Source organism: Chiloscyllium plagiosum, unplaced genomic scaffold (genome assembly GCF_037043375.1).
Source record: "Chiloscyllium plagiosum isolate Xiang-an unplaced genomic scaffold, Cpla_swu_hap1 HiC_scaffold_33, whole genome shotgun sequence".
Lineage (NCBI taxonomy): Eukaryota > Metazoa > Chordata > Chondrichthyes > Orectolobiformes > Hemiscylliidae > Chiloscyllium > Chiloscyllium plagiosum.
The window spans coordinates 6,747,641-6,760,141 of NW_028270171.1; the positions used below are offsets into that span (position 1 = coordinate 6,747,641).

General features: G+C 43.6%; 1 protein-coding gene across 1 annotated transcript; it reads right to left on the minus strand.

Annotated features, from left to right (window-relative positions):
• Positions 1-1,733: 1,733 nt before the first annotated feature.
• On the minus strand, positions 1,734-12,297 carry LOC122542136 (ferritin heavy chain, oocyte isoform-like). Its single transcript, XM_043679542.2, has 4 exons — positions 12,037-12,297; positions 3,817-3,963; positions 3,579-3,704; positions 1,734-2,160 (listed from the first exon to the last, which is right to left on the minus strand). Exons 1-4 carry the CDS (start codon positions 12,280-12,282, stop codon positions 2,005-2,007), a joined length of 675 nt encoding a protein of 224 aa, XP_043535477.2. The 5' UTR covers positions 12,283-12,297; the 3' UTR covers positions 1,734-2,004.
• Between the last annotated feature and the right edge of the window lie 204 nt (positions 12,298-12,501).

The window sequence follows — 12,501 nt, forward strand, 5'->3', positions numbered from 1 at the left end:
GAGCCTCCTGTGAAGCGCTTTTGCATAGCACTCATACACAAACTCCATCAACAAACACATTGACCTGGACCCAATATACCGGCCACTACAGCGGACAGCTGAAACTGACAACCGGAAGCGGCAGGGACAGGCCACTATAAATGCCGGAGGAAACACCACAGAAGCGCTTCACAGGAGGCTCCCAAGCACTGAGGACGTCACCTAGACAGGGGACGAAACGTTTGCAACAAAAACTTCCAGCTCGGCGAACAGAGCCACAGCAACGAGCACCCGAGCTACAAATCTTCTCTCAAACTTTGTTCATTTAATATCTCTCCTAAGGTTCAACACAAAGATGATCTTTAAGGGGCCTTACACTTTGTCTAGTTGTTGATGGGTGTGGCAATGGTGACTATACTCTCTAAGTGATTCTGGATGGCTTATAAATTAAAGGACACTCTGCTTTATAATTTACTTATCAGTCTGATCAGGGATATTTAATACACACCTCTGGAGCAGGTAGGACTTAAACCTGGATCTCTTGGCTTAGAAGTAAGGACATGACTACTATACAAACAATTGTTCCTTTTGAAATATATAACTTATTTTGCATCTATCCTGGTCAATGTTAAGACAAAAATAGACTTGCGGATGTTTCTTCTCAGCAGTACTCACATTCGGTATCACTGAATGACTGTACAAAATTTTCCTTTCTACAATTTCCTTGTTCAATGAACAAGCACTTTAATTATTCCTGGGTACATTCTCTGTGGTAATGCCTTAAACACAATCCTCTTGCCATCAGTCAGCTGCCTCTGCTCATGAAGATCTTGTACTCCAGTGGGGAGTGGTAGCAAGCCACATATTTAGCAAAGAAAACCAGGCTTGTAATAGACTTCGTACAGCATGATGTCCAAATGTTAGTAGACCCATCAGATTCGCATCTATAAAACTACCATTTTAAAATAATTAAACCCTTGGAAGCACAAATACCAATGTCGCTATATTCCTCCAGCTTGCTTACCATCTGTGAACCTTGTGTAACTTTTCCAAACTGTGACCTCCATCTGCTGGTTCAAGCCCCAATCCTGAGATTTTGAACACAACCTCATCTGGCATTGCCAGGGTGGTAGTGAAGGAGTGCTGCACAGTCTGACCTGCTGTGTTTTGTATTTGATGTTCAGCCTCCCAGGTGTTTTGGCCAACATTCATCCCTCCATCAACAACATTTGGCCATCTTGTCTTTTCTGTTGTACACACTGGCTTCCCTCCAGATGTGTGACACCACTTCAAAAAGACTTCATTGGCTGGGAAAGGCTCACCCATAAAGGTAAGTTCTTTGAGGTGCCCTTGCAGATTTTGTTCCTTAAGCACCCTTAAGATTTTGTGTGGGACTGGAGCACATAGGTCAGAAAGGATTCCAGTTTAACCATGGGTCTGGATGGTTATATTTTCACAACTGCAACACTACACAAGGTGGGCCCAGGTTTATGTAAATTAGGCTCACAAAGAAGTTGGTTCCTGAGACTGATTGCTATTAAGGAAACAACAGGCAGGAAAAGACCAGCGAATCATCAAGGTTTGTCACTAGGGCAAGTTACACAGGGAGGAATGGAGGAGGCATCTGACAGGTTACCCAGCCAAGCACAGGAGTTCTTCCATATTCATACACTGACTCAGTGCAAGTTTCCCCAATTTTAAAATGAGCCCCAATCTTTCCTTGTGGATCCAAGAAACAGCGAAAGGCAAAACAGTAAAGACTTAACCACTTTTATTTGGGAACAGATTGCCAAGTGTATTCTTTCTGGAAGTACTTATCGAATGGATTACTGTTGCCAAAATGGATTCACTTTAATGCCACAGTTCATTTATTCTAGCAACAACAGTGCTATAATGTAACATATGGGACAACACGATCTACTGTTCAATTTTGCTATAGATTCCCATCTGGCTGGTCAGGGTGATAACTTGGCAGAACACGAGGCTGTGCTCTATTGACATACGATGGCCAGGTGTCCTTGACTGTTAGCTGCCTTCCCCCAGGGTGTGCTTGTCGAACAAGTACTCTCCCATGCCATTCTCAGGAGCTCCCAACCGCTTCAGGTTGGTGATGTGATCTCCAAACATCCTAATGGCCTCAATTTGCTCATTCAAGTAGTTAGATTCCAGGAACTCACATAGCTGAAACAGAAAGAAAATGTACTGCTGAGGACTGCCTCTATACCAATACTTATGTCACTCCAGACTCTACTGATAGATTTGGTTACCAGCCTCAGTTCATGTACATTGTTCAGTTGAATAGTGACGCACATTTCAAGCTCGAAATTGTCCACAATCAGTCAGAGTGTTTAATGATTAGATCCTACTCCTGAATTGGTAGTTGGCTAGCTCATTTGGCTGGATGGCTGATATTTGATGCAATGTAATGCCAACAGCGTGGGTTAAATTTCTGCACTAGCTGAGGTTACCATGAAGGATTCTCCTTCTCACTCTCTCCCTTTGCCTGAAGCGTGGTTCACCCTCACGTTAAACCACCACCAGTTGTCTCTAATGAAACAGCAGTCCTTTGGTCCAGTAGGACTATGGCAACTTTACACTTGAGTCAAAATCCTGCAACTCCCTCCTTAATGACATTGTGGGGCTACCAACAGCTGCAGCAGTTCAAGAAGGCAGCTCACCACCACGTTCTCAAGGTCAACTAAGCCAACAACGCCCACATCCTCTGAATGAATTTTTAAAAGTTTCCTGATACAATAGACTATTGAATCTTTCTGCTGTCCTTCAAATAAACGCTGTTGTAGTTTGCTCAGATGAGAATCAAATTTCCACACTATAGGTTTGTTCCCCTTCTGTAAGATGGCTATAAACCCTTGAGAATGTATCCAATTATTCACTGGCTAAAGAGGGATTTTCCGATGTTCACTAACTGATCTGAGCATTTGTGATATTTGTTTCCAAGTGTTTTATGCAGAGTCACTGGCGTAACACCAGCTTACAATCACAGGGTTGAAACTGAGGGGGTGTTCTGTCCTTTCTGGGTGCAATGTCTCTTTGTATTAATCGGTAAATCATGGCCAGATTCCATGAGTTTGTCACCTGGTTTTACTAACGAAGGTGAGTCAAACAAAACAGCCATTAAGTATGTTGCTTTGTACATTCGCTCCTCTATGTTTAATCACAGAACTGCTTAGCACAGGAGACTATGCAACCCCACACTTCCATGCTAGCTAAAAGGAAGAGTCATCCAGTTTCTCTCACTCTCCTACTCATTCCCCACAGCCCTTCAAATCCTCCTATATTTATCCCTTTGGTAAGTTACCAGAATTTGCTTTCACCACCCTTTCATAATGCTCTGTGTTAAGTTTAAAAAAACACTCTATCCATCGCTCTGTTTCTTTTGTCAATTATCTTGAACCCTAATCTTTTTGATATTGCCCTTCCAGCCAGCACAAACAGTTTCTCCTTACTGATTCCAGGAGGGTCTCTTATAGCTTTAAACGACTGCGTTAAATCTATACAGAACTTTTCCAGTTCTTAGGGCAACAAATGTATACATCAATTCAGAGTGGAAAGGGTTTGGCAATGTTTGGTGAACTCACAACAAGATCGTTGTGCTCGGATGCCACTTTGTGTAGTTCCAGGATAGATTTGTTCACCGTTTTCTCCAGCTCCAGGGCCTGTTCCATAGCTTCCAAGCCATTTCCCCACTCATCCCGGCTGGGTTTCTATGAATAAAGACAATTGGGTCAATGGAGTTGAACCAAATTGCTTAACATTAAGGAGAAGGCATTGGGAACAGGGAAGGAAAAAGGGTAGAGAGATCTCTCACCCACTAACCTTGATGTCCCAGAAGATGATGCGGCCTCCACGTTGATTCTGAAAATCCATCAGCAACTTTGCATGTTTCTGTTCCTCAAGTGCCTGCTCAAAGTAGAACTTGGCAAAGTTCCGCAAAGCGACATCTTCCCGGTCAAAGTAGTATGACTGAGGCAGAAAAGAACACCGCACAATGACAATATTTAAAACACCACCTTCAAGGGACATGCCACCCCAACATGAATATACCCAACCCTTCATTTATAGTCACCCTGTCAACATCCTATCGTTCATGACCAACTCAAAGCAAACTATGAAACCTTTAAGGCTTCAAGAGGCAATCACATAATCTTCTCAGAGCAAGTAAGAATGTGTAAGTGTCAGCTTTGAACCTGTATGTAACACACAGACCTCAGAAAAATCTGAGTTTGCATTTCTCTCCAGAGAGGATACATGTCCATTGTAGTTATTTACATGCAACTCAAGAAGTTCTCCAAAGTGACATCTTCCTTTGCAAAACACCCTCAGACACATGTAAAAAACCCAATGGTTTTATTGTATTTCAGAGTCCATGCCTGTTATCCCTGGTTTCCCAGCCAGTATTTATCTTTCTACCATAACCAGTAAAACAAACAGGTGACTTAGTGGAGAGAAAGCAGTTAATGTCCCGAGTTCAGTGACCCTTCTTCAGAACTGTTCTGGACTCCAAACATTAACTCTGTTCTCTCTCCAGAGATGTTGCCAGACCTGCTGAGTTTCTCCAGCAATTTCTGCTTTTGTTTCAGATTTCCATCATCCACAGTTGTTTTATTTGGTCACTGTCTTATTGATTCTGTCAACTTTTATTCTTATATAAGAAGCAAGAGAGTAACTAAAGAAAGGGTTGGTCCACTAAAGGATAAGGAAGGTTGTGTGTCGAACCTGAGAAAATGGGTGAGATTCTCAATGGTTACTTTGCATCACTGTTCACTGAGGAACGGAGGTGATGAATGCTGAAATTAGAGACAGAAGTTTGTTTACTCTGGATCACGTTGACATAAGGAGAGAAGATGAATTGGGTAGGCTAAAGGATATTAAAGTAGACAAGACCCCAGGACCTCCCAGGTTGCTGAGAGAGGCAAGAGAGGAAGTAGCTGGGGTCCTGACAGATATCTTTGTAGCATCCTTAAACACAGGTGAAGTGCCGGATGACTGGAGGGTTGCTCATGTTGTCCCCCTGTACAAGAATGGTATTAGAGATATTCCAGGTAACTACAGACCAGTGAGCCTGACGTTAGTGGTGGGAAAGTTTGGAAAAGAACGGGCTTATCAGTGATAGGCAACATGGTTTTGTGTGAGGTAGACAGGAAGTGACCAAGTTGAGAGATGAAGGAAGTACTGTAAGTGTCATATACATGGACTTGAGTAAGGCGTTTGATAAGGTTCCCCATGGTAAACTAATGGAGAAAGTGAAGTCACATGGTGTGCAGGGTGTTCTAGCTAGGTGAATAAAGAACTGATTGAGCAACAGGAGACAGAGAGTAGTAGTTGAAGGGAATTTCTCCAAATGCAGAAAGGTGACCAGTGGTGTTCCACAGGGGCTAGTGCTGGGGCCACTGTTGTTTGTAATATCCATAAATTATCTGGAAGAGGGCACTGTTGGTCTGATCAGTAAGCTTGCAGATGACTTGTAAATTGGAGGAGTAGCAGAAAGCATAGGGGACTGTCAAAGAATACAGGAGAATATAGATAGACTGGAGAGTTGGACGGAGAAGTGGCAGATGGAGTTCAAACCAGGCAAATGTGACGTGATGCATTTTGGGAAGTTTAATTCTAGAGCCAACTATACTGTAAACGGAAGAGCCTTGGGAAAAGTTGACGATCAGAGAGATCTGGGAGTTCAGGTCCATTGTACCCTGAAGATGGCTGCGCAGGTGGGTAGAGTGGTCAAGAAGGTATTTGATATGCTTTCCTTCATTGGACGGGTATTGAGTATAAGAGCTGGCAAGTCATGTTAAAATTGTACAAGACATTGGTTTGGCTGCATTAGAATACTGTGTACAGTTCTGGTCGCCACATTACCAAAAGAATGTGGATGCTTTGTAGAAGGTGCAGAGGTTTATGAGGATGTTGCCTGGTATTGAGGGTGCTAGCTATGAAGAGAGGTTGAGTAGGTTAGGATTGTTTTCATTAGAAAAAAGGAGATTGAGGGGGGGACCTGATTGAGGTCTGCAAAATAGGGTATAGACAGGGCAGATAGAGATAAGCTTTTTCCCCGCATGAGGGATTCAGTAACAAGAGGTCACGCGTTCAAGGTGAGAAGTGAAAAGTTTAAGATGGATACACACGGCAAGTACTTTATGCAGAAAGTGGTAGATGCCTGGACCACGTTGCCAGGAGAGGTAGTAGAGGCAGGCATGGTAGATTAATTTAAGATGCATCTGGACAGATGCATGAGTAGGTGGGGAGCAGAGGGATACAGATGCTTAGGAATTGGGCGATAGGTTTAGGCAGTGGATTAGGATCGGCTCAGGCTTGGAGGGCCGAAGGGCCTGTTCCTGGGCTGTAAATTTTCTTTGTTCTTTGCTTTGAGGAAACTGGCATCCTGTGTTTCCTGCATAAGTAAATAAATATCAGCAAAACACTTTGCTTTCTGTTAAGTATTTTGGGATGTCGTTAGGTTGAGAAAGGAGCTATACAATGCAAATTCTTTCTTTATCAATGAAATTGCTAATGTAAACATGTCACACTGCAGTTACATCCTCCTGCCACTGGAGGTTCTTCAGCAGCTCCAACTATCATAAGGTGTAATTACAATATTACAAGCTTATACACTTTATAAACAGGCATAGGGGTTTGTAATAAAAAGGCCAGCCTTAGCTGAATGTGAGCTAACATTAGCCCTTCAACATAAGTCTCCACTGTTTATATCTATTTGTATAACTTCTAATTTTAATTCAAATTATAGTCATGTTTTGTCCCTGCTCAATGATGACTAGTCTCTAACATCTTCCAATTTGGACAACAGGTCACCAAACTTCAAAGTTCATTTGCTCTATCTCTATCCAGGTACTACCTGACCTCCTGGATGATTTCCAGTCCTTGCTTTTTGTGTCACTTCATATTTCTTGCCAATATTATGACCCTAAGTTCATAAGATATAGGAGCAGAATTAGGCCTTTCAGTGCATTGAATCTGCTCTGCCATTCAATCATGGCTGATCTGCTCCTCACCCCCATTTTCCTGGTTTCTTTCCATATCCCTTCAACTCATTACCAATTAAAAATCTGTCTAACTCCTCCTTAAATTTACTCGCTGTCCCAGTATTCACGGCAATTTGCCGTATGGAATTCCACAGGTAATTCTATATTCTTCCTGTTCTCAATTTAAAAAAAAACTACACTGGATTAAGCCTTAATTGTCTTCAAGATATACTGTCTGATGACTTCAAATATTGTGTCATTAAAGACTGTTTAATGTGAAACCAATGTCCTATGATTCATGCAAATCAACAAAATTACATGTTGCTTTATAATTTGTCAAATTTGCTAAACTATGAGAGAGATTAACTGATTCCTCGGATTGTGAGAGGGCAGATGAGAATTAATTGTATGATGTACTGGCATTGAGAGTCAATGATCATAAGATTATATCGAATGGGAACGGGAGTAGGCCATTCAGTCCATTGAACCTGTTCGACCAGTTGATAAAATCTTCACTGATCTGACTGTGGCCTCAAGTCCACTTTTCTGTTAGTCCACTTTCATTCTTTATCAATCAAAAATACATCTAAAGCAACCTTAAATATATTCAATGACCCAATCTCTCTTGCTCTTTGTGGAAAGAATTTCAAAGACTAATGATTCTCTATCCCTGAGCTTTCATGTCTTCACATTTGGTCAGAGCTGACCTTTAGTCTGCTATTAATGTTGGTTTGTATTTAGCCTGTACGGACATGTTATGATACACCTCAGTGAAGGTGGGACCTGAACCTAGTGCTTCTGACTCAGAGGTAGGGAAATTGCCCTACACAAGAACACACTAATCTACCATTAAGCCCTACATTGAATCTATGCTTTGCTTCAGTATAATCATTATCAATCATTGAGCATTTTATTTCACAATGTCTGATCTCTACATTCCTTCACCCTATAACCTTTCCCTGACCTTCTGTTTCATTCCGCTTACTCCTCCTTTTTCATATTTCCATCTCTGTTTTTCTCTCTCCACAGATACTATTAGACTTGCTGAGTTCCTCTGACATTTTCTCTTTTTATTTTAAATGAGACTGTAAATTTTGAAACTGTGACCCCTGGTTCTAGGTACCCACTAGAAAAAAAATCCTTCCAGACTTGCTCAGAATCTTTTGTTTCAATAAGAGCATTTGTTTCTTCTAAACTCCAATGAGTCCAACCTTTCCTTGTAAAACAAATTCCTTTATCCAAGGAATTCTTCTCTGAACTGCTTCCAACGCAATTACAGGTATCCCAGGCTTTTTGAAAGTTTGCTTTACGCCACTTCACTTCTACAAAAGACCTACACTGGAGCCTGTTTTCGCTAACTGAAAGAAATGTGGAGAGGATTTTCGCTTTTACGATATAAGTAATTGCTTCTTTGCTTTACAGCATTTTGGCTTACGAAAGGTTTCATAGGAACGCTCTACTTTCGGAGTCAGGGGAAACTTATATGTTACTCCTTCAAAATGGACACTAAAACTGTATTCTATTCCAGGTACCAATGTAGCAGGATTTTGCTAAAAGTTTGTGAGAAGATTTGTAGCTCGGGTGCTCGTTGTTGTGGTTCTGTTGAGGCATGGCACTCATCCACAGATTCAATCAATAAGCACATCGACCTGGACCCAATATACCGGCCACTGCAGCGGACAGCTGGAACTGACAACTGGAAGCGGCAGATTCAAACCACTATAAATGCCGGAGGAAAGATCACAGAAGCACTTCACAGGAGGCTCCCAAGCACTGAGGATGTCACCTAGACAGGGAACGAAACGTCTGCAACACAAATTCCCAGCTCGGCGAACAGAACCACAACAGGATTTTGCTATTTTTATACTCCTTTCTCTTTGCAATAAAGACAAATGGTCCATTTGCTTTTACAATTACTTGGTGTAACTCCATGCTCACCATTGTGATTAATATATGATAACCCAAATCCCTCTATAATGCAGCATTCTCCAGTCTCTCTCCATTAAATAATATTTCATTTTTTTAGATTAGATTAGATTAGATTCCCTTCAGTGTGGAAACAGGCCCTTCGGCCCAACCAGTCCACACCGACCCTCTGAAGAGTAACCCACCCAGACCCATTTCCCTCTGACTAATGTACCTAACACTATGGGCAATTTAGCGTGGCCAATTCACCTGACCTGCACATCTTTGGACTGTGGGAGGAAACCGGAGCACCCGGAGGAAACCCACTCAGACACGGAGAGAACGTGCAAACCCCACACAGACAGTCGTCCAAGGCTGGAATCGAACCTGGGATTTCTATTCTTCTACTGTAGTGTACATCCTCACATTGTCCAACATTATACTCCATAACTTAACCTATCCATTTCTCTTAAACTCCTATCCTTCTCAGAATTTGCTTTCCTACATATCCTTATTCCATCAGTAAATCTAATTACAATACAGTCTGACCTTTCATTTAAGTGATTAATGGTGAATGCAAATAGTTCAAGTCTCAGTACTGGTCCCTTGTCACTTGACTAGTTAATAGTTCACCAATCTGAAAATGACCTTTTATCCTGACTCTGTTTCTTGTTCGTCAGCCAGTCCTTTTTTTATTGGAGGAAGAGGCCATTACTGGCACAGCCAGCATTTATCGCCCATCCCTAATTGAGTTAAGAGTCAATTACATTGCTGTAGGTCTGGAGTCACACGGAGGTAAGGATGGCAATTTCCTTCCCTAAAGGACATTAGTGAACCAGATGGGCTTTCGCTCGCCCTCCCACAATCGACTCTTAATTCCAAATTTTAATTAATTCAAATTCCATTACTTGCCATGGCAGGATTTGAAACTGGATCGCCAGAATGTTACCTGGGTCATAGATTCCAGAGTGTGGAAGCAGGTCATTTGGCTCATTGAGTCCACACCGACCCTCCGAAGAGCATCCCACCCAATCCCTCCCCTCCCAAGCTATCCCTATAATCCTACATTTCCCATGGCGAAACCACCTAACCTGCACATCCCTGGACACTACAGGCAATTTACCGTGGTCAATCCACCTAACTTGCACATCTTTAGACTGTGGGAGGAAACCAAAGCACCCAGAGGAAACACGCACTAGGCACAGGGAGAATATACAAACTCCACACAGTCACCTGAAAATGGAATCAAACCTTGGTTTTGAGCACCATGAAGCAGCAGTGCTAACCAGAGCCACCCTATTGGATCAATGCTGGGTCAATGGATTAAGTCCAATTATAATAGCACTTGGGTGTCACCTCCCTCTATCCATGCTAACATAGCCCCCCAAACACCATGAGCTTTTATCCTGCCAATTAACTGTTTATTCATCCTTTTGAATGCATTTTGTAAATCCAAATATTGCTATCCCCCCTTCTTTACCATACTTTTAACATTCACCTAGAACTGTAATAAACCTGTCAGGTTCCCTTTCACAAAACCATGTTGACTCTGCCTGTTTGCATGACGATGTTCTAAATAACCTGCTACATTACTGAATTCTAGCAATTTTCCAATCTTAGATAATAGCTTTATGCTTCCTGGCTCCCCACTTTCTTGAATAGTAATGTTATATACTCTGAACTAGACTTTAATTATTATTAGGGCTATAAACCACACCCAGCCATGATGTTTTTCCTTTGTCACTTATCTCCAGCCAAACTGAATTTATATTTTGGGATGGGAAAGTGATGGAAGATGTTGGAATTGTTTCAGGGCATGTGTTTTAATTGAGAGGAAAATACAGAGGTCCTCAGCTGTGCTGTGTGGGTTATGTTCCATTGTATAGGTTGCACTGGATTTGTTTTGCTACTGTGGAGTCTTGCTATTTCTGCATTGAAGCTGCTGTGTTAATGTAGGGACTGGGATGGCTGGTGTTAGGCTAGACAGTGTGGATGTACTAGGACACCTTGCTGGGATGTGCTGGAATCCCTTGTGACACATCCTGGACTCTGTAGGATGCATCAGAATATACTGTCTTGAATGGGATGTGCTTGATTCTCTCCTGGGATTTATCTCCAAAGGTATGTTAATCTGAATGTGATCTGTCGGACTGTCTCCTTAACATGCTGGGTTTCCCTCCTCGCATGTTCAGAGTTGAACATGACTGGCTGGATTTTTATCCTGGGGTCTCCTGGGGACGTGTTGGGATTCCTTTCTGGGATTTAACAGTGAGAATATGCTTGGATTCTCTCCCGAGATATGCTGGAAGCTTCAGGATTTTCTCCATGCTTGTGCTGGGATTCCTTACTGGAAATGACTGTACTGCATGGGAATATGCTGAAGTCTTTCCTGGGATGTGGCAAAGTGATTGGGATAGTCCAGGACTACCCACATTATGCATGAGACAGTGAGGATCCGCCGGGTTTCCCTATTAAAAAGTATTGGCATCAGTGGGATCTATTGAATTTCCTGTTGGGGTGTGCTAGAGAGAATGATATCTGCTGGATTCCCTGTTGGAATGTGCTGGAGTGACTAGAGTCTAGGGTGTGTTGGGTCTGCAGGATTCCTTGCTGGGGGTGTGCAGTACTGAATTGCATCTGCTGGGTATCTTGATTTGATGTGTTGGATCAAATGGGATCCAGTTGCTTCCTTGTTGTGGGAATGTATTGGAGTGAATGGGATGTGCTGGATGTCCTGTTGGAATGTGCTGGATCAAATGGTATCTGTTGGATTCCCTGTTGGGATGTGCTGAAATAGGATCCAGGAAATCTTGATGGGGGACGTGCTGGAGTGAATGGGATCTGTTGGGTGTCCTGATGCAAAGTATTGGATCAAATGGGATCCGCTGGATTCCTTTTTGGGGGATGTGTTGGAGTGAATGGGAACCGGAGTAGGTTGAACCTGCTGGATTCCTTGCTGGAGTGTGTGCAGGATGTCCTGACTTCATGTGCTGGGTCAAATGGGATCTGCTGGTTTCTTGTTTGGGGGGTGGGCATGTTGGAGTAAATGGGGTGTGCTGGGTGTTCGGATGTGCTGTGTTGGATCAAATGGGACCTGGTGGATGTACAGGAGTGGCTGGGATCTGCTGGATTCCCCGCTGGGATCCACTCTCACCATGGACAGGTAGACATAGAAGGCGGTGAGCTCCTGGTTGATCTGTCTGTTGATGCCTTCCTCACATTCCCTCGGGTAGTCCTGACGGTTTTTGCCCCATTTCCGCGGGCCCTGGGGCCCCCTCCGGACCTGCAGCTGTGCCCGGGCGGCGAGGGGGTAGCTAGGCGGGCCCGGGGGTGGCAGGAGGCGAGGTGCGACCAGGAGGAAGCGACAACTGCCCGTTAACAGGCGCCACAGGCTGCCCATGGCCTGGGCTCAGGCGCGACAAGTGGGGTGGGGGGGGGGGGGGAGAACGCGCACGGCGCCGTGCACGCACCCGATCGGGGCCACGCGCGCCGGCTCCGCTCCCACTGATTGGCTGCAAATGGCGGGGTTGGGGGAGCGCGCGTACTCCAACCGTCATGTTGGGAAGGGACGGCGTCACGTGGCCGCTCCCTTGAGCAGCATCGGGGCGGGTGGCCATTT